Source organism: Typopeltis vanoorti, chromosome 7 (genome assembly GCF_054136105.1).
Source record: "Typopeltis vanoorti isolate ZY-2024b chromosome 7, IOZ_Tvanoo_1.0, whole genome shotgun sequence".
Classification (NCBI taxonomy): Eukaryota; Metazoa; Arthropoda; class Arachnida; order Uropygi; family Thelyphonidae; genus Typopeltis; species Typopeltis vanoorti.
The window spans coordinates 143,333,727-143,357,081 of NC_143555.1; the positions used below are offsets into that span (position 1 = coordinate 143,333,727).

At 35.2% G+C, this 23,355-nt stretch overlaps 1 protein-coding gene across 1 annotated transcript in view; it reads left to right on the forward strand.

Annotated features, from left to right (window-relative positions):
- Positions 1-23,355, forward strand: part of LOC150105146 (multidrug resistance-associated protein 1-like) — a 475,014-nt gene that overhangs the window by 280,204 nt on the left and 171,455 nt on the right. Inside the window, exon 18 of the mRNA XM_090396181.1 lies at positions 14,723-14,970. Coding sequence (XP_090252307.1) covers positions 14,723-14,970 — 248 coding nt within the window. The remainder of the gene's footprint in view (positions 1-14,722; positions 14,971-23,355) is intronic.

Here is a 23,355-nt window from a genome sequence, read left to right on the forward strand (position 1 = left end):
TTAAGTTTTGTAGATCTGGAAAAGGCATGTGACAAGGTGCCAAGAGAGAAGCTATTTGAAATTCTACAGTTATAAGGTTTCAATGGAGCATTATATCAAGTAATACTTATTCTTTATTTGAGTTGTAAGTCAGCAGTTAGAATTGAAGGAAGAACATGAAGATGGTTTAATGTTAAATCTGGTGTCAGACAAGGATGTATGTACATCATCCCCTCTGTTATTCATTATCTATATGGATCACATTGTGAAAGAAAGTGGTATTGAGCATGATATCAAAATTGGAGATATTAATGTCTATTTGCTTTATGCGGACGATGTTATACTTCTAAATAAAAAGTCTGCAAGATTCCCTGAGTCAATTGAGTAGCTGTTGTAATAGATATGGTATGATGGTCAGCAATAACAAGACAAAGACAATGAAAATAGGCAGAAGCATTGAAAATGTCAACTACATTGTGAATGGAGAACCTACAGAACAAGTAAAACATTTCAGCTACTTAGACACAATTTTTAGTGATGATGGTAAATTAAATATGGAAATAGACAACAGAATCAACAAAGCTGGTATGGTAGGAATTAAACTGAATAAATTTGTATGGGATGGTCAAAATTGGTCAAAACACTATATTAGCTGTATACAGACAGTGTTCAAACCAATTTTAACTTATGGATCTGAGAGCTGGGTCAGAAGTAAAACACTTGACCAAAGACTAGAGACCGCAGATATGAGATCCTGAGAAAGATTAGGGGCTTGAACAGATGGCATCAATGGCAATATCATATTAAAAACGAGGATATTAGGAAAGAACTTGACATTGTTAGCAGAGCTAATCTCAGTTGGTATGGTCACTTAAACAGAATGAGAGAGGAAAGATTAGCAAAACAAGTGTTCGCTGCCAGGTTGGCAGGAAAAAGACTCAGAGGAAGACCAAGATATAGGTGGATTGATACAGCAAAAAGTGCCTTACACAATAAAAATATAAGATCTGATAATGTTGTAGCTTTGACAGCTAACAGATTGATTTGGCAGAAAATTGTAGCTAGGAAGTTAGTAATCATGTAAATTTTTCATGTAGTACTATCATATCCTGTACACCCGTTGAATGTAAATGTCAGGAATTTGACGATAATGATGCTGATTCTTATAGAAAACTGTGAAGAGACATTTCAGTATGGAATATGTCCATTCCAAACTGAAACATAGCTCTCACCACATCATATCATGCTTAGCACCAAGAATTCTTGAGGTAAACCAATCCACTCCTCCTTCAGAGCAAGGATATGGCTTTGCTTGTTTTCTGGAGGGGAATTTCGAGCAGCAATGCATCCCAAACCTGCTCTATGGGGTTGGGATCTTGGGAAAGTTCTGGCCACCCAATTTGATTAAATCTTTGGTCTCCAGAAGTATCTCCACTGCTCATGTACAATGTGGTGTGGCATCTCATCTTCATTATACCCTCTTCTACCTTGTGGTGTCAAGGGTTTATTAATCATTGGACCTCAAACCGTTCACAGCATAACGTGATCACAAGGTATATGTCAATGATATCTCCTATTTTTGGTGACAGGAATGCTATGCAAAAACTATTGTTTCTTCAAACACCTTTTGCCATAGACTAAAATTCTCTATTGAATATGAAGAAGATAAATCTATGAATTTCTTAAATTTTACTCTAACTATATCTGATTGTTATATTAGTACTAAGGTATGTTATAAGATATAATATTTGGTAAGGATGATTCCCCAATCATCCTTACGAAATCACGATTCCTCCCTCTCACCCTTACTAAATCACAATTCATTAATGCTTACAAATACTCTTCTTCAATTGCTGCTCTAAATCAAGAAATTACACAACTAAAGTCCTCACCATTACTCTCAACAATTAATAGATTATGCTGCTTACATAGCCCAAAATCATATGGCTTCTTTTCAAATCAACTTATTCAAATCCTACACTGTTCTAAAATTATCACATTATTTACAAAGAAATCAAACACATCTTCAAATATTTTAGTTATAGATTTGTATTTATTACAAGCTACAGACTACAAAATTTACTAAAACATAAAACCACAATATCTCAGACAATGTGTTACTTGGCATAATGTTGTTTATAAGTTTAACTGCCAATCAGGATTCAATACCTGCTACATTGGAATGACTATTCATTCTTTATAGTCTCATTTATCAGAGCATTACTGAGAATGCAATATCCTCATACCAGAACACTTACATTCCACAATTAAAAAGAAACACACACACAAAAAAAAAAAAAAAACTCTCCAGTAATATGAACAAAAATCTCATCATCATCAAATTCCTGCCATGTACCCTCAAGGGGTGTGTACAGGATATGATAGTACTACATGAAAAATTTACATCATTACTAACTTCCTATCTAATATTTTCCTCCAAATCAGTCTGTTACTTGTCAAGACTCCAACATTATCAGATCTTATATTTCTATCGTCTAAAGCACTTTGTACCGTATCAATCCACCTATATCTTGGTCTTCGTCTGGGTTGTTTTCCAGCCGACCTGGCAAAGAACACTTATTTTGCTAATCTTTCCTCGCCCATTTTGTTTAAGTGACCATACCACCTGAGATTAGTTCTGCTAATGCATTCCTGGATGTTGCCAATGTCAAATTCTTTCCTAATATCCTCGTTTTTAATATGTTATTGCCATTGATGCCATCTGTTCATGTCCAGATTCTTTCTCAGGACTCATATCTGCAGTCTCTAGTCTTTGATCAAGTGTTTTACTTCTGACCCAGCTCTCAGATCCATAAGTTAAAACTGGTTTGAACACTGTCTTGTATACAGCTAATTTAGTGTTTTGGCTAATTTCTCTCTTATTCCATATGAATTTATTCAGTTGACTTTCTACCATACCAGCTTTGTTGATTCTGTTGTCTATTTCCATATTTAATTTACCATCTTCACTAAAAATCATGCCTAAGTAGCTGAAATGTTTCACTTGTTCTATAGGTTTTCCATTCACAATGTAGTTGACATTTTCAATGCTTCTGCCTATTTTTGTTGTCTTAGTCTTGTTATTGCTGACCTTCGTGTATCTATTCCATATACATACCATACCATATACAACAGTTATTTAATTTAGTCAAGGAATCATACAGACTTGTAGCGGATTTATTTAGAAGTATAACATCGTCCGCAGAAAGCAAAGAGATGACATTAATATCTCCAATTTTGATATCATGCTCAATACCACTTTCTTTCACAATGTGATCCATATAGATAATGAATAACAGAGGGATGATGTACATCCTTGTCTGACACCAGATTTAACATTAAACCATCTTTATGTTCTTCCTTCAATTCTAACTGCTGACTTACAACTCAAATAAAGAATAAGTATTACTCGATATAATGCCCCATTGACATCTTATAACTGTAGTGTTTAGAATAGCTTCTCTCTTGGCACCTTGTTGCATGCCTTTTCCAGATCTACAAAACTTAAATACAAATCTTTGTTATATTCCCATGATTTCTCAACAATTTGTCATAAAGTGAATATCTGATCCTGATAGCCTTTATTTGGCCTGCACCAAGCTTTACTTCCACAATTCTTCCCAACCATTTCTAAAGTATACTTGCATACATCTTAACTGGAAAATGCAGTAGGAAAATACCTCTGTAATTCTCAGAATCAGTTTTATTTCCCTTTTTATATATGAGTACTATGAGAGCTCTACTCCAATCATTGGGAATTTTTCTCTCTGTCAAGGCCTTCTGAACTATGTAATGCAACCGCCATAAGACTATTATATCTCCATATTTCAGAATGTTGAGTGTTTTTTTTTTACCACTGTGCTATCACTACTTGTTTCATTTAGCAATTTTTCGAAGTCATTACTCCATACTTCAAGGATATCTTTTTCTCCAGTTTTCATGTCACCTTTATCATCTCTAATTCTGTTTACAGCACTCTTACCTCCATTTCTGAGCTTCTTCAATAACGTCCAGAATATCTTGCCACCTTCTTGATATTTATAATCTATGTTCTTACCAAAGAGTTCTCCGATGACTTTTGTTTAGCTAGTTTTACACAGTGTTTGGCTTTCTTACATATTTTCTCTCTATTCTCTAAGCGCACAAGCTGACTTATTTGTCAGGAATTTTTGATATGCTTTCTTCTTTTCCTTCACTGTCCCTTTAATTTCCTATGTCCACCATGGAGTTCTGATTTTTCTATCCTTGCACACAATCTCACCACATGACTCTCTGGCTGAATCAATCAGGGTTTTCTTCATGGCTTGCCACTGAATCTCCAAGGTTTGGTTCCTGTTCTCAAACTCTTTCATTTTTTCTTCAATAATCTTTGTGTATTTTATTCTATAGTTCATATCTGAGAGCTGCTCAACTTTTATTCACTTCAAAACTTTCTTACATGTAATTCTTTTCAAAATGAAATTCAATTTTATCCTGCTCAAGACTAAATAGTGATCACTTCCAATTTCAAATCCTCTGTACACTCTGGTGTCTTGCACCAGAGAGAAAACATAACTATCGACAATAATCTTGCCTCTTCTCTCCATGCGAATTTGTGCACATTTTTATGTTGAACATGACGTTAGTAATAACCAATCCATGTTCTGAGCAGAAATCCAAAAGGTATTTGCCATTATTATTAGCTTTGCTCTTTTCTGCAAATTTTCCCAAAATATTTTTGTATGTCTGACACTCATTTCCTACTCTGCTATTTAGATCCCCAACAAGGACTAACTTTTCCTTTTTCATTGTGTCAGTTGCTTTCACTAAAGACTCGAAAAAATTCTTCCACTTCTACCATAGTAGAACCTTCTGTGGGACCATAGGCACAAATAAGTCTCATTGTGCAGTTTCCCATTCTGATATTTGCGCACATCACACTACTTGAGACTGCCTGCCATTCAAGAAGAATAGCCTCATATTTAGTGTTGAATATGATGGCTACTTCTTCTTTTCCTTGATTGTCATTGCCTGAATATAACATTTTGTATTTATTGCTCAGAAAGATCTCACCAGTTTTTGTCTCTTTTGTTTTAGTCACCCCTATTATGTCGATCTGGTACTTATCTAATTCCTTAAAATCAAAAACAAAAATCTCACTACTGAAATATCATTACATGCAGTACAATCTAAACACACACACCTGCAATTGAAAAAGTTACCGTCATTGATTTCCAAGATAACAAAACCAATCAGGATGCTATAAACACAAAAAGACCCTATCTAATTTCATCCTCTAGGCCAGGGGTTCTCAATCTTTTCCAGTGGTGTACCACTATATTTAATTGAAAATATTAGTTGTATCACTAAGGCAGTGGCTCGCATAACACAGGTTGAGAATCCCTGCTCTAGGCAATTAAATAAAATAAAGTACCCCCATTAATTTCAAACCATGCAGACTCCTTGTTATTCTCAAACCAACAAAACTCCTCTTAAAATAATCTTAAGCCACATGGCTGCTAATAGTCAGTTTTGCATTGTTTATCATCTGATTACAGTTTCCTTGAAATGGCTGTCATATTGCTGATCCTGAATATACTTTACTGGTTTTGTTTCTTTTGGTCTTAAAATTTTTAGTTTTCATATTTGTAATTCTTAATTCTTCAAAGTATGTAGTCCATTTGATTCATCATTTTCTTTGTTTACTGGTTTTATTTCTGTTTCATTTTTGACTATTGAAGATACCCATTTTAAGTTCATATAATTGAACTTCTCAATTCTTAAACAGCAAACAAGATAGTTTGGATACCTCCAGAGAATATTCACTCAGAAATGACCAAATATAGATTCTTGAGTAGAATCATTGGAGGAAGACGATCAAGAGGCAGTGCAAAAAGAATTTGACTACAGTCTTTCTTTGAAGAAAGGTCACAGTTACCAAGCTTCAGAGAGATTACAGAAATGACTGTAGCTAGAACCAGATGGCAGAGATTTATTTTCATAGGGGGATTCAGTCTATCATCTGACAGATGGGAAAGAAGAAGAATTGAGCCTTATTTTCAACACCTTTCTCTTACCATATGTTTTTGACTCAAGTTTGGCTCCAAATATTTTGTTACCCCTATCTTCTAGAAATATACACCAGATGTCTTTTAATTTTTTAATATAAATTAAAAATTTTTATATTAGTCATTTAACTTAGCCTCTGGTTGGATAAGTGGAAGTAGCTCTATTACCTAAGAAGACTCCTCATCTTCTCAGAACACAAGTGACCATATCGGAGCATAACAATCAAGGGATTGGTCTTATCAAAGCCTGGTACAGTAAAAAAACTTCCCTATCCACCTCCTCCTAAGTTAGTGTTCTCTCTTCAACATTTTAGTTATCTAATATAATGTATGATGATTTAATCATCTTATCAGTGTGGTTCCTAAACTTGCTTTGTCTACCATCATCCCCAGGTCACTAATTGCATTCACCACTTGTAACAAATTACCATTAATAAAATACTCTGCCTGGAGCACCCTCAGTCCAAAATACATAACCTGCATTTAGCAACATTGAGCTGATATTCATTGTTCATATAAAACTAGTTTGTTCAGATCAGTATGCAAGGATTGTATATTGGAAATGGCTCTTATCACTTTTTTTAAATTTGCATAATTGGCAAATAACTGTATACTACTATCAGGACCCCAATATTATTAATATACAAGTTAAACAAAAATAGTCCAAGTACAAAACCTTGTGGTACCCCATCAAGGTGCTATCTACCATCCCTAGAATTAGATCCTAGTTACCTTCTCTAACACCTTAATGACCAATTCAGAAGTACTGGTTAGTCTGTTATTGATTGCTTTTTGTCATAGCTCTGCCCTTGTATCATGGAATCTGTGCTCAAGTTGACTGAAGTTAAACAGCCAAAGAAGAGGTATTGATTGCGATGCCTCTTTCACTTCCTTCAGCACCCTTGTAATAGCTTTAATACCTTCAACTTATCCACTGCTGCCTTCCCATCTCAATAGCCTGACAGTGAATCTGACACTTTCTTACCATCTGCATTCATAAGATTATTCTTCTTTTTACTTGTCATATAGCAAAAAAAAAAAAAAAAAATCTCAAATTTCCTTTGCTTGTAAGGCTGACTCCTTTTTTTGTACTGTCTGATTTCACTTTCCTCACTGTACTCTTAGTATGCTTTTTTTTATACTGCTCCTGGAATGCTCATCATCTTTCTCTCAGTATTAGAGCTACATTTTCTTGTTATGCAACTATTATTTTAGTCTTATTTATCCACATAGCTATTAAAATATATTGTGTGCATGGTAAATAGCAAATCTGAGTATGTCATTTGTTGTCATAAATGAAAATAATTTGTGGCATACTTAGATTTACCATTTACGATATACATAGAACAGCTCAATTGATATATTTTTGTTGCAAAGTGTAAGGTTTTGAAATTTGGTAAGCAACAATGGAATGCAAAGTATGCACTCGGTGAGGAAACTTTAAAGGAGGTAGAGAAGATGAGAGATCTGGGAGTGATGGTGGACAAGGACCTGAAATTCAGGGGCCACATTGCACAGGTTGTGAAGACGTCACATCAGATAATGGCAGTGATGCGGAGGACTCTGACATGTAGAAACAAAGAGGTTATAATGCCATTGTACGAGGCCCGATCAATGCCTCATATGGATTGTGGTGCACAGATTTGGTCACCGGGTTTTCATGGTGATGAGGATATGTTAGAAAGGATCCAGAGAAGATTCACAAAGGTGGTCAGTGGTCTTTGGAATGTGGAGTATGAGGACAGATTGAGAGAATGTAAATTCCAAAACCTTGTGAAGAGGAAGAGGAGAATATGATTGAGACATATAAGCTAGTCAGGGGTTGTTATCAGGTTGACATAGAGGAAATTTTTCATAGAATGGGAGAGGGAGGTAGAACAAGAGGCCATCACTCGAAATTATATAAGGAAGGTGCATTGACGATCTTCATTGATTGCCTGGCAAGCTTCTTCAATGTTTTCATCATTTCTGCTTGTTGAAGGTCGGCCAGATTGTGGTTGGTCTTCAACTGATATGTCCTTATTTTTTTAAGTAGGAAAATCACTCGTAGACTTGCATTTATCTAAAGCAGGGGTGGGGAACCTTTTTAGTATCAAGGGCGAAAATTGCTAATTTAAAAACTTCCACGTGCGAATTTGCCAGCGAGAAAGGCTCCTGATTTCTTTTTCTTTTAATGGCTGGTCTTGATTTGAGACATATAGCAAAGATTTGCTATATGTCTCAAATTTGATTTGAGACATATAGCAAAGATATAGCAAAGTATGACGATCATATTTTATGTAATATAGTTATTTTTGATTTTGTATATATTAATTATTTAAATTTAAGTAATTTAATTATAAATCAATTTAAATTATTATCAAATTTTATTTACATGTACATACAAGTACACCAGCAAAGGGGCGAATTGAAATAGACTCACAGGCGAGGGGGGTTCCCCACCCCTGATCTAAAGCATCATCCTTAAAGGCTTGTAGAAGCATAACAATAGTTTCAGCTGCAGTTTTACCCAAAAGAAAACAAAATTTCACGTGCACACTCTCTGTTCCTTGTGGTCAGCCATCACAAAATTGCCAAACTGGCTTGTAAGCACTAACAAAAAAGCAGCCAGAACAATGAACCAGTTCACAGGATGGCACTACTTGCCAGACTAGCATGGAAAACTGCATACTCATGATGCCTAGCGGCATCATCCGTAACTAGAAAATGCATGCATGCCAAGTTCAGATTCTGGTTATTTTTGGGTATCCCCTCACACACACATGGTGGTGACTTTATTAGAAACATTTCCTAATTTAGGAAAGATGGAGAGATGTTCCAAATAAAGTGGCTACTCAGGTATATAAAGCAAACTAGCTTATGATGATCTATCAGATATAAATCAGTTATATGAGAAATTAGCACAAGACCGCAGTTTGTTCGCCAAGATGGTCGCTGACCTTCGATAGAAGATAGCACAATAAGAAGAAGATATGAGAAATTTGTACAAATGATTAAATATGCAGAAAGGACCTTCATAGATGTTGCATTACAGATAAATTGAAAAATATAATATGAACAAAAGAAAAAATTATAACAAGTATAGGAATGATCCTGACTGCAACATTTGGAAAAACTATTTCCTAAGAGAATTACTTATTTGTATGAATGATAAATATAAAACATAGAAGTTGATGAAACAATAATTGGAAATTTAGCTGCAATTCCTGATGGGCAGTTGTCACCATGGCACTTAACAACAAAAATAATTGGTTCACTGACTATGGTAGCTGTGGTTTTGATCCAAGATATGTGACTAAGTATATTGAACCATGGATAAATAATTCTATGTGCCTATACAATAAATGAGGAATTGAGTATCGTTTGCTTTTAAAAATAAATTAACGATGCCAAGAAATTATATTCTATTATATGCCAAGAAATTAATTTATAGTATAAATTAAAAGGAACACACAATAACATAAATATCCTAGAACTACAGATTATAATCAAATAATGGGAGGTGGTGAATCTGCTAGATTAAAGTGACACATGATGGACCCAGAAATCAGTCTTTGGGCCATTGTTGTTCAATCTGTGTACATTAATGATATTCAGAAAAGGACTCGAGAGTTTTATGTAGAGACCCCATCCATGAGAAGTTGGTCAACCTATAGTATGTTAGTACCATGGATGGGGAATAAGGAACTTATTCACGTTTGATTTGAAAGGCTTTGGATTGTATTCCTTGGGAAATACGTGGTGGAAGACTGTTCCCGAGGGCAGCAGTGGAAGGGATAAACAAAGAAGAGGAGAAATTTGTTCTGTAGGTATGTAGTTGAACTGTGAGAGGGTGCTGGTTAGCTGCTGCTTGCATTTGGATGGATTTGCAAGAGAGTGGGGGGGATTATTGATGTCAATTCTGATGAACAGCAGCCACAGAAATAGAAGATTCATAGAGAGATGCTCAATTGTTTGCTAATAATACAGTGGTAGGCAGGGCTATCAAGGATTCTCTAAATACTGATATACAATATTTAGAGAATGATTTGCATAGAGGTGGAACTGTGGGAAAATGATAATGGCTCTCAATTTAACATTAATAAAGACATTAACATTGAATTGAGACCCATTATCATTGGAAATCTTATCATGCAAAGTTATGCACTTTGGCATGATAGAGATCATGGAGTTATGGTAGATAGGAATTTGAAGTTCAAAAGTGATGTAACAAAAATAATAAGAGGATAATTGTAATGCTGAACTGAACATTGACATATAAGGATAACAAAGTCATTTTTGCCTCTTTACCTGGACCTCACCCTCACCTGAAGACAAAAGAGCATAGCATCTCTGAAAGTTAAGTCAGTCAGTGTGCAGTTAAAAAAAGGGATGAGAGCTAGATTTTTCTCTTTCAGAGCAGTGAGTGAGTGGAAGAACAGTTTGCTTGTTGAAGCAGTGAGTACATCTAATGTGAATGAGTGGAAGAGAACGTATGGCCTCCTCCCTCAGTGAGTTCTTGACTCGCTGGAAATCTTTGATAAATAATAATAAATATCAGTTAAAGTTCTTGACACATTATTAATAAATCTTGAAAGTGGGAAGTTTGTTGAACATCTGAAAATTTCTCCAGTTGTACCATTATTTAAAGGTGATAATAGAAATGAAACTAGAAACTGTAGTTTGATATCACTATTAATGATGGTCTCAAAAGATATTATGATCTTAATTTAAAAATAACAATTCAATGACTATTGAAATCCATCTTTTTTTTTTTTATCACTCCTGCCTATGAAAGATTGTAAACTTATAGTGGTTAATTCTGGATGGGCTTAGGAAATTATTTTATTATTTTTTAATGTTATTTATTTTTATACATAATCCAGAAACCAAACATGAAAATGTTTCACGCCACTTACATATCAGTTCTCTAAGCAATGAACTGTTGATTTAAATCATCTGTGGGCATGGATTTTTGTGAATGACTTTAGGTGAATTTTGTTATCCAGTTCAAGATCACTATCTTGGACATGGAGGCCTGATTGGCTCGGAAAAAAAAATCCATATTAGGTCTCTAAAGTAGGGTTTCTGGATTATCCAACCCTTAGTCCACCCATAGTACTAATGCTAACATACTTGTGAGATAAGAACAGCTTAAGTGTGATTTTTAGTAAAGATGTCAAGCAAGCTGGTGTAGTAAGCAACCATTTAAATTATGTGGAAAAAGAGAGAAATCAGCCAGAATAACAAACTAACACCACACAAGAAAATGCTCAAACAAGCCAGTTTTAATATATGGATCTGAGAGTTGGTTAGAAATAAAACAGTTGATTAAACAAAGATTGCAGACAACAAAGATAGGTATTCTAAGAAAATTGAGAGAGTGAACAGTTAGCATCAGTGGCCAAGCCATAGTAAGAATGAATATATTAGAAACAAACCTGACATTCAAGAATGTATAAGCAGAGCTTTCTTAAGTGACTTAAACAAAGGAAGATTATTATTATGATTCAGGTCTCCATGGAGTCAAAAGACTCATTGTCGGAGGCCCATCCTAGAAAACACAAAGTCTATCATACCACTCCTTGAACTGATTGACTGTTCCTTCCCGCTCTCACCACTCTATCAGGTATTGCATTTCACAGCTAAACTATCCTCCATGCAAAGGAACCACTGCTCACCCTCTTGCTCACAACTTCCTTTTGTAACTTCTAGCGAGGACAAGGGGCCATCTACCTCTCAACAGTTTGTCTCAATCATATATCTCATCTCCTTCTTCTATCTACCAAACTCTGCAGTTCTGCATTCCCTCAGCCTGTCTTCATAAATAACAATGTATAGTCCTGATACCATCTTTGTTATCAGCCACTGCACCTTTTCCACAATTAATTTATCCCCTTCAAATCTGGAGGACCAAATTTGAGAACAATAGTCCATGTGTAATCAGGGCTTTATACAATGGAATGACTACTCTTTTATCCCTGCAGGTCAGCATCCTTCTCAGTATTGCAGTAATCCTCACCAACTTTGCATTATGTTCCCTGAATTTCAGGTTTCTATCAATCATTACCCCCCAGATTTCTTGTCTGCCCCTACTTCCACCAGTACAGCTCCTCCAATCGAGTATGCAGCCTCTCATCGATGTATCCCAAATTCAAGACTTTACATTTTGCTGCATTAAACCAACAATCCCCATTCATTTGCCCATCTGTCTAGTTTATTCAAATCCTCTTGCAGGGCTGCCACATCTGCATTATTACTAATAATCTTTTCCAGCTTCATGTCATCTGCAAACAGCTGAGTATCCCCCCCCCCCTTCCATTCCACTGACAATGTCATTGATATAAAGGTTAAACAATGCAGGTCTTGGTACTGAGCCTTGTGAGACTCTCCCACTTGTAATCTTCTGCCTCCTTGATATTGCTCCCTTGTACACAACTCTCTGGTACCTGTCAGATAGCCAATCCTAAATACAGTTCAATAACCTGTCATTTAAACCTATGTGCTGCAACTTAAATACCAGTTTTTCATGTGGAACCTGTCAAATGCCTTTGTAAAATCCAAAAAAAAACAAAAAATGCAGGATGAGGGAAAGGCAGAATATGTCTTTTCCTCATCAACTGCTCTTGTCACTTTATTATAAAAGGCAATCATATTGCTAAAGCAAGAGTGCCCCTTAACAAATCCATGCTGACTCTCACAGATAACATTACCCTCATCTGCCCAATGCTGTATATGGTCCCTCACTAATTTCTCCAAGATCTTAATAACTGCTGATGAAAAACAAACTGGTCTATAATTTGACATTTCCAGTCTGCTACCACCTTTATGCAATGGCACTATCTCATCCTCCTTCCACTCCTTGGGTACCTTTCCCTAGGGCAGACTTTCATTGAAAAGCCAGGTCAGCAGAGCTATCAGTTCTTTAGCACATTCTTTCAAAACTCCATGGCAAAATTATATCCAGTCCCACTGCTTTATTAACATCCAGAATACTCAGTATTTGAAATACACTCTCCTCTTGCACTTCTGAACCCTGAACCTACCTATCCCTCTAGTATTAAAACCTACTTTTCCAGGATGAAATACCCCAATATGAAAGCAAAAATTGCATGCAAAAGAGCTTGAGTTAGTCAAGTTCTTGGTAGTTTGATCTTATAGGCAGAAATATAAGAGTTAGAGTTAACCATATTAACTTGCAGATAATAAGCCACTTTGGAATGAAACTGTTGACATTGAACTGATAATGAAATCTTCATTGCTAAGAATGGTATAAGTTAAAGATGCCAAGAAATTATATTTTTCAGTTCATCCTTTATCCAAGTGTAAGCAAACAAAGTTTGCATGTGAAGTAACTTCATGACTGGGCTACTTGTATATAGAGGCTAATGACTTCAATTGCCTTAGTATCCCATAATGCAAGGCACACATCCTTATGGACATGTACTGTATAATGCTATGCATTGTGGAAAGGGCCACTACCCAGACTGGTTTTGACCATTATTGAGGTCTCATCAGTGGGAGTCAGACCCAAAAGGGATATGAAGGTTGAAGTAATGCAGAAGTCATATATTTCCCATATACAAGTGTGTGATATAATTACTGAAATTGTACTCATACTTAGCATTGGTAACCTCAAAAAAAAATAATAATAAATAATAATAAATAAATAAATTAATGCTTTTTCAATGCTCATCCACAATTAAACAAAGGAATTGTAATTGTGTTTGATTATCTTCTACATTCCTTGAGAGCATATAGGAAAAAATGATAATGTGTGCAAAGATGGAAATGAAAAAGATAAAAATTGAGAGGGAGATATAAATTGAAACTACAAAATGATTATTGTAGCATTATGACTTTGCTTGTAGACATCTTTATTCTTTTCAATGAGCAGTGACAATGAGATGGAAGCCTTAAGTTCTGTTTTCCAGAAAACACACATGCATATACATCTGTCCTGTTTCATCATCATCATTCATATCAGAAATCTAGCACTATAAGGACTTTGTTATTACAAGAAAAATGAACAAAATTTACTTTTTGAGTGGTTTCAGTGATAATTTAATCTGCAGTACCATAAAAAATATAGATCTACTCTATCTTTGTATCTCATCTATCTCATCACTGTATGTGGCTATCCCATATGTCCAAGAAATCTCTGAGCACCCAGCCATGATAAATAGAACTCTTAACCTTCCAGTTGCATTCAGTCCTCTTTATATGCTTTTTCTCATTTTTGAGTGCAGTGAAACATTACTACTTCCATTAGAATTTCTCCTATATATATGAAATTATTTTGGTCAGTCAGGAAAATCATCTGTCTCAGTTCATCACATAAGAAATAATTTCATGTTGTATGAGCTGTAACAGTCTAAACTTGTGTATGCTGTTGACTTCATACTATACAAGGTTCACTAGAAGAAAAAGAGTGAAGTTCTGCATAAAATCTTATGGAAAGCTGTTCAAAGACAATTGTAAAACATTATTATCATTCAAATTTGAACAGGGTTGATGGAATTATGTTTATTGTGATTATGATTGCTTAACACTTCATCAGTTGTATTTCAAATTTGCTACTCACCTTTTCTAAGGTTTTACACAATCCTAATAAGAATCTACATCTGCATTGAACTTTCAATTTTATTGTAAGACAACAAAATTATTATATTATTATTATTTTATATTGTTTTGTAATTACTTTTCACCCATTTCAGACACGCATATTGGTTACTCACCGTATATCAGTACTTCCTGAAACCGATGTCATTGTAGTTCTTAAAGATGGTTCAATTTCAGAGTATGGATCTTATAATGAGCTATTGTCTAGAAAGGGTGCATTTGCTGAGTTTTTGAAGCAGTATTTAGAAGAACAAACAGAGGAAACAGAAAGTATTCCACTTGAAGAGTTACATATAATGGAAGAAATAGCAGTTGCAGTTGGAGCTCCACCAGAAATTCAAAGGTTAACAGCTATGTTACTATAATTCAGAATGAATGTTAAATCTTTCATTAGATAGATTTCTTACAGTACTGTAATTGTATTTAACAAAATTATTTGATTTCTAGTATCACTGGTATGAGGATTCAACATGGTATTAACCTCCCTACCGGCCAATGTGGATGAAATAGTGACACCAAATTGCACTTCTGATCCATGTTATTCAATGGGTTTTAGAGCTTCATATCCAGATTTATCTCAACGTCTTAGACGTCGTGGCCGGTTGGGGGGGGGGGGGGGGGGGGTAATCACTCATTAATTCAGTATAAGCAAAAACATGTAAACAGCCTTTAGGGTATATTATTAAATGAAAAGAATGACCTAATTAAGCAATAAAGAGCATCATCCTCATCAATGATAGTATCCTGTATTCTGTATCTCCTCATCATTAAGTTTATATTAAGTTATGTTATCATTAAGTATACTCTCAGTAGCTTCCTGTCAACAATTTTCTTCCAAATTAATATCCTATGGTAAGGTCTTTATTGTTGTCACAGCTTGTATTTCTGTCTTCTTGTTTTTCTAACCTTTCTTCTCCATTCTGTTTAAGTCACAGTACCATCTTCGATATTTGCAGTTTGTACATTCTTTAAATATTAATGATATCAAGTTTCTTTCTAATTTGATCATATGTAATATGATATGGGTCATTGGTTATCTGTGCTCACTCCTCTTCTCGGAACTTTTGTAGCTATATCTCTAGTATGCACATCTAGTAGTAATTGGAAAATATGGAAAATACAGGCTGGGCCAGTGGAATGAAAGTGGAGAAAGATTGATAGAATTTTCTGAAAGCAGAGGTCTCTACATAATGGATACTTTCTTCAAAAAAAGGAAGAATCGGAAATGGATGTGGCAAAGTCCAAATGGAGAGGTGCTTAATAAAATATTATATTTTAACCAACAGAAAATATATTGTCCAAGACACAGATATAATAAATAGTTTCAATATAGGTAGTGACTACAGATTAGTGATGGGATAAACAGAAACTGATTAAATATAAAAGACTGTTAATTTATCAGATCTGGAAGAAGAAGAAAAAAATCAGAGTGCTTCCAGAAAGAGATAGAAGAAAAGTTTTATAATATTGATATGAATGAATACCTAGATAAAAACGACCAAATAATGACCAAGATCCTATTGAATAATGCCAGCGAGAGAGAGAGAGAGATTGGTAGAATTAACTAAAAGAAGGATGAAAGAAAATTATCTGAAGAAATGCTAAACCTTATCAGAAAGAGAAAAGAAATAAAAAGAAATCTAGACTAGAGAAGTAGAATAGAATTCTTGGAGCCATGCAAAACAATAAGGAAAAGGATGAGACAAGAAATCAGAAACTTCAGAACAAGGAAAATCAGTATTACAATAGAAAACAATATGAACCTAAAAGCAGTGAGAAGAGTTGTCCATAGGACAAAATATTAATAGCTCTTAAAGATAGAAGTACTAATTAAAGACAAAGAACAGATCATAAGAAAAATAGAATCATTCTGTGCATGTTATATGATGAGTCCCAAGACATAAACTATACAAAACAAAAATGTAATATCCCAAATGGAAGAGGAAGAAATATGCCGTGATGCAGTTCTGTATGTAATAGATAGCGTGAGTAGTGGAAAGACACCAGGTGAAGATGAGTTACTGATAAACATGCTGAAAGCAGATGGTGAGCCAGTCATTACTATGTTAAATAAAATTTACACATCCTGCCTAAGAGTTGGAATAATGCTATTCTTATTATAGTTTTTTTTTTTCAAAAGGGAGACAGAGAAGATATTAAATTACTGTCCTATCAGTTAACAATATACATTTTTTTTTTTTTACAAAAATCATTAGCAAATGACAAAAATACCAAAATCCCTTAAGTCATCCAGCATTTATTGATTTTGAAAAGACATTTGATTTAATCTGTGTTAACTACTTTAAAAGCTCTAAAAAAATAAAGGAATTGAAAAAAACTTATATTGATATACTTATAAATTCAAATGCATCTATAAAATCAGGAACAAATATGAAATTTCCTATAAAAAAGGTAATTAGATAGAGAGAGATGCCATTTCACCTAAATTATTTACAGCAGTCCTAGAAAAAATTTCTAAACATCTCAATTGGAAAAATAAAGGAATTATAATAAATGGGAAAGAACAAAATCACTAATGATTTGCTGACATTGTTCTTTCAGGAAACTGCAGAAGAACTTCAACAAATAATCAATGAATTGAATGGTTAAAGTGAAAAGAAAGGATTAAATATAAACAAAGACTAAACAAAAATAATGAGTAATAAATGCGTCGCCAATATGCCAGTGCAAATAGAATATCAGGAAATTGATACACCTATGGTAAACTCCTATGTTTCCCTAGGACAGAAGGATGCTGTGAAGAAGAAATTATACATAGACTTCAACTTGGTTGGATAGCCTTTGAAAAACATCATGAAACACTCAAAGGAAATCCCAATCTACCTTAAAAGAAAAATATTCGATAGTTGTATATTTCCAGTCGTGATTTATCGAGGTGAAACATGGACTTTGACTGAAAAATTGGCTTACAAGTTGAGGACTACCCAGAGGAAAATAGAAAGATCATTACATTCTAGTTAGGAAATACAATACTTGGATAAGAGCTCAGACTAAGGTGAAAGACATTATAACAGCTATTAAAATATCCAAATAGCAATGGGTAGAACATATTGCAAGAAGTAACACTCAAAAATCGAAAAAGTTGATATCTGAATGGTATCCTAGAAATGGAAAGAGATTCAGGAAGACCAAAGAGATGGTGGGAGGATGAGGTCAAAGAGTTGGCTGGAATACATTAGCATAGAAAAGCACAAGATAGGACTGAATGAGGAGCCTTTGTCCAATCGTGGACAGAAACTGCCCAATGAAGAAGAATCTCTAGTATTTGATTAACTATTTTATTATTTTTGCTGGTATTATTATTATTATTATTTTGTCAGGCATTTCCAGGGACTTTTTGACCCATTGTGGGAGACTCATACTAACCATTATTCAAATATGAAATCTTTCTATAACTCTTCTATGTCAGTGCTCAAATTATGAGGTGTTCAAATCACCTGTCATGCTACTCCTTGAACTCATTTACTGATGAAACATTCACAATCAGCTCTGGCAAAACTAACATCCTCCAAACAAAATAATCTAGTCCTTATACCAATTTCCAGAAGTGATCTCTTGTTCTCTCACTTCCTGGGGGGAGAGTATTTGGTGTCCATTTAATTACTTATGTTTCCATCATATTCCCTCTTTTTTTTTTTTTGTCATCTATCTACTAGACTTGTAACCCACAGACCCTCATTCTGTCCTTATAAGAAGTATTCCATTGATCTCTCAGAATCTTAGCTATTCATCTCTGCATTTTCAAGATCAACTTGTCAGTGTATTTTCCAATATCTGATGAGCTGTTTTGGTTCATCTTTGTAATATGCTATCTGAACTTCAACTTCCTGTCCACAATCACACTCTTCACCCTTGCCTTATCAATTTCCTGTAGTTAGTTCCATCAATGTAGTATGCAGGCTTGTGATCTCTTCCCAAAGTGCATGCTTTTATACTTTGCCACATTAAACTGATAGCCATTATCCTTTGCCTGTTATTTAAGTCATCCTGCAGGATTTCTATATCATTTTCATTAACCATTGCTCTTTCCAGTTTTGCATCATTGGCTAATTGGTATTTCCCATTAAATCATTTCATATATCATTGATGTCCATCATGATGTACATGATGATGATAGTCCTGCAGTAAACCTCTAGTTCACCCATCTTCTCCTGGATTCACTTCCTCCATATACTACTTCTTTGATGTTGGTCCATTAGCCACTCTTATTCATATCACTAGCTTAATATCCAAGCACATTTGCTCCTTTTTATATAGCAGAGTTCTGCGTGGTATCCTGCCAAAAGCCTTAACAAAGTCCAGCAGTATCACTGAGTAGCCATTTTGTTCAATTTGTGATCCTTATAAACTTCATAAGAGAATTTACTTGATCACAATTTAACAAGTAGAAACCTTAATGAGAAACTAGTGCTTGCATCTGGGTATAAATAAAATAAAAATATTGAAAAGAATAATTGTTAACTAGTATAAGAACATTGATTATATAATATTAGAAAAATAAGATAATTGATTTACAGTATTTAGTTATAAAAGTTTTACATGTAAAAGGCTTGCTTGTTATACACTTAAACAAGAGATTGTAAGTTAAGATATATAAAGGAAAGGAAGGTATAAGGGAAATATATATTTAAACAAGAATGGGATACAACAATTTCCTTTATCCAACTCAGTTGTCACTTATATTATAAATATGTGACACTTATTATAAAAAAAATTGAACAAATTACAAAGCTTACCTTTTTATCAAACTATGCTGTACCCTTTTAGAGTACCACATTCTTGTCCACTCATTCCTGAATTCTGCATTTTACCAACTTCTCCAGTATCTTAAACTACTACTCCTGAGATTGCCACTTCTGTCTTGGAGCCTGAAGTGGAAGAATAAAATATGAAATATTTGAGTGGAAGAATGAAATATAAGTCTTAGCACTGGGAAATGCCAGGGGAGTGGACAAGGGATAAACTAGTTCTGTTCCATAATTATTATTATTATTATATAATAATATAATATAATAATATATAATAATATATATTATAGATAAACTAGTTCTGTTCCATAATTATTATTATTATATAATAATATAATATAATAATATATAATAATATAATAATAATAATTATTATGGAACAGAACTAGTTTAGCCCTTGTCCACTCCCCTGGCATTTCCAAGTGCTAAGACTTATATTTCATTCTTCCACTTCAAAAAAAAAAAAAAATTATTAGTGAAGTAATTCCTGTAAAATATGATATGTCTGATTGAATTTTTTTTTTTTTTTTTCAAAACATGCATGATGGATTCCCTTCTGTTACACTAGTACAAAACCTGTTTGCCGTGTATGCAGTGATTTGAAATATTAGTTTTCTAGAAAATTCCTGTAACACCAAGAATTTTCAGTTCAGAAAATTCAGTTATGTTCAGTTATAATCAGTCAAAAAGTTCAGTTATGTTGATAATGTCTTCATAATTTGAGCACTGACATAAATAGAAAGATTTCATATTTGAGTCTGAAACACATAAGATATATTATTATTATTAAACAAGACCTCATGGAGTCAAAGACTCATCTAGGAGGTCCTTTTATCTTACACACACATCTCATCATACCGTGTCTTAAACACATTCAAACTACTTGCAGACACCACGCTCTCAAGCAAGGCATTCCAATCACTCACAACTCTGCACGAAAAAAACCTGCCTCTCACTCCCTTACTCACACCCTCCTTATACAGTTTCCAGGGATGACCTCTGGTTCTCCCCTGATCTCCCACTATTCTCTGTAGAACTTCTCCACCATTGATCCTATAACAACCCCTTACCAACTTGTAGGTCTCTATCATATCTCCCCTCTTCCTTCTCTCCACGAGACTCTGCAAATTACATCTTTTCAATCTTTCCTCATACTCAACATTCCAGAGGTCAGAAACTACCTTAGTCAGTCGCCTTTGGACCCTTTCCAACATCTCTTCATCCTTCTGAAAACCCGGTGACCAAATCTGGGCACAATAGTCCAAGTGTGGCCTAATCAAAGCCTTATACATTGGAACAAGTATCTCCCTACTTCTACATGTCAGTGTCCTCCGCATCATTCCCAGAAGTCTTTGTGTTGTCTTCACAATTTTGGCGATGTGTCCCCTAAATTTTAGATCCTTATCCACTATCACCCCCAGATCTCTTATTTCCTCTACTTCCAACAATATATTCTCACCAAGCATAAATTCTGCATCCCATCTTTGTTTTCCAAATTTTAAAACTTTACGTTTTGCAACATTGAACTCACATCCCCATTTGCTTGCCCAATCACTCAATTTATTCAAGTCTTCTTGCAAGGCCACAACATCTTCACTACTCTTTATGGTTCGTCCCAACTTTGCATCATCTGCAAACAACTGAATATCTCCATCCAAATCTTCACCAATATCATTAATATATAAGTTAAATAGTAATGGCCCTAAAACAGACCCCTGAGGCACTCCACTAGTGACTTTCCTTTTCCTGGATATTGCACCCCCATACACAACTTGTTGATACCTATCAGATAGCCAGTCTCCAATCCAATGCACTAATCTAATATCCAACCCTATCTGCTCTAGTTTGACTGTCAACTTATCATGAGGTACTCTATCAAAAGCCTTTGCAAAATCCAAGTATATTACTGTGTATCCTTCTCCTCTGTCCAAGGAAGCAGTCACTTTATTGTAATAAGTAAGTAGATTACTAAAACATGACCTCCCTTTAGCAAATCCATGCTGTCCATCAAAGATTATACCATTGTTGTCAACCCAACTCTGGATCCTAGTTCTCACAAGCTTCTCCAACAACTTAACCACAACACCTGACACACAGATAGGCCTATAGTTTGATGCTTGAGTTCGATCACCTCCTTTATGAAGTGGCACAATCTTGCCCTCCTTCCACTCTTTAGGAACTTGACCAAGTGCAAGACTCGTATTAAAAAAATATGTCAAGGCAGGTGTCAACTCTCTGGCACACTCCTTCAGAATACGTGGTGATATATTATCAAGTCCCACAGCCTTATTTACATCTAGTTTACTCAACTCCCCAAACACCTCTTGCTCACTTACAGTCAGTCTCTCCTCCCCATCATCAACTGCTCTTAATCTCTCCATGAAGTCACATTCACAAGATTGAAAGATCTTTATGAATTGCTCATTAAGTATCTCCACAACACATTCTGCAACAGCTGTCTTTATACCATTTCCTCCAATCAATGTCATCCTTCCATAATCATTCTTTCTTTTGCTGGCTACATATCGAAAGAACTCCCTAGGATTCTTTTTGTCTTCATTAGCTAACTGCTGTTCATACCTCTCTTTAGCTACTCTCACCAACCAAGTCACCCTCCTTGCCTGGTCTTTGTAGACCTCATGAAATTGGTTACTTCCACTTCTTTTATGCTGTCTCCACAATGCCTTTTTTTTCTGTATTGCATGCTTAATCTCTTTATTCATCCATCTCACACCTACCTTATTTAACCTTCTCACCCGTGGTATACATTTAGACATTGCATCTACTAAATAGTTTTTAAAAATCCCCCAAGCTGCATTGATCTCTTTTCCAGCTAACTCCTCATTCCATGCTACATCTGCAAGCTGTCTCCTGAGCTCTTCATAATCACCCCCCTTGTAGTTCCACATATACCCTTTTTTCACAGGAGTCCTTGCACTGCTGGCAACCACCCAGGTAATCACCTCATGGTCACTTTCACCAATTGGTGGATGATTTGACACCTCATTTATAATTACATCCTCCGATGAGATGACCAAATCCAAGACCCTTAATCCTCGTGTGCCCTCTGTTACATACTGTCTGAGGTAGTTATCCCTCAAAAACTCAAGAAACTCATTTTCTTTACTTCCAGTCGCTATCTCTTCAATCCAGTCTATATTGCCATAATTAAAATCACCCATAATGATCACCCTTTTCTTATTTGCTTGGCTTATTTGACTATACATTTCACTATCACCACCATCCACATTACCAGGTCTATAACAACATCCCACCAAGTATTTGATTCTATTCACCTCTATCTCACACCATACTGCCTCAAAACCACTGGCCCCATTTCCCTCTTGCATCTCTACCTTGTATGGACATAACTCTTTCTCTATCATCAATAGCACTCCCCCTCCCTTTTTATCCCTTCTATCCTCACAAAACACATCATACCTTTCCATCTCTATTCCTGTCAGGATGTCGTCCTCATCTAACCATGTCTCACTTATTCCAACAATCTCTGGGTACACAGACACAATTAGTGCAACCATTTCATCCGCCTTGTTTCTTATGCTTCTAGCATTGGTATACAAACACAACAACTCATTTCTAGATCTACAGCTAGTTCCACTGATACCATTCACTCGATGTGCTCTCTCCATGCTGGACTGGGGCCATTTCTCTTTCTGCTTCTTCATTTTAGAACCCTTTGCAACAACATCTGTTTCCTCTTGATCCCTGGTCATCCCATTACTTTCCTGCCTACACATGCTCTCACCTCCTCTTGGAGCATCCACCTTTCTCACGCTGTGTATCCCTGTCCACCCTGGGCCTCCCCGTTTCCCTGCTCCTCTTGCACACCCATTCTCTCATTTTCTATACTCATACCACTCACCTCTCCATTCATTTCCACTTCTTCAATATCTCCTGTCTTACTCTCCTGCTCTTCCACATCACTCCCCTCTCGATCT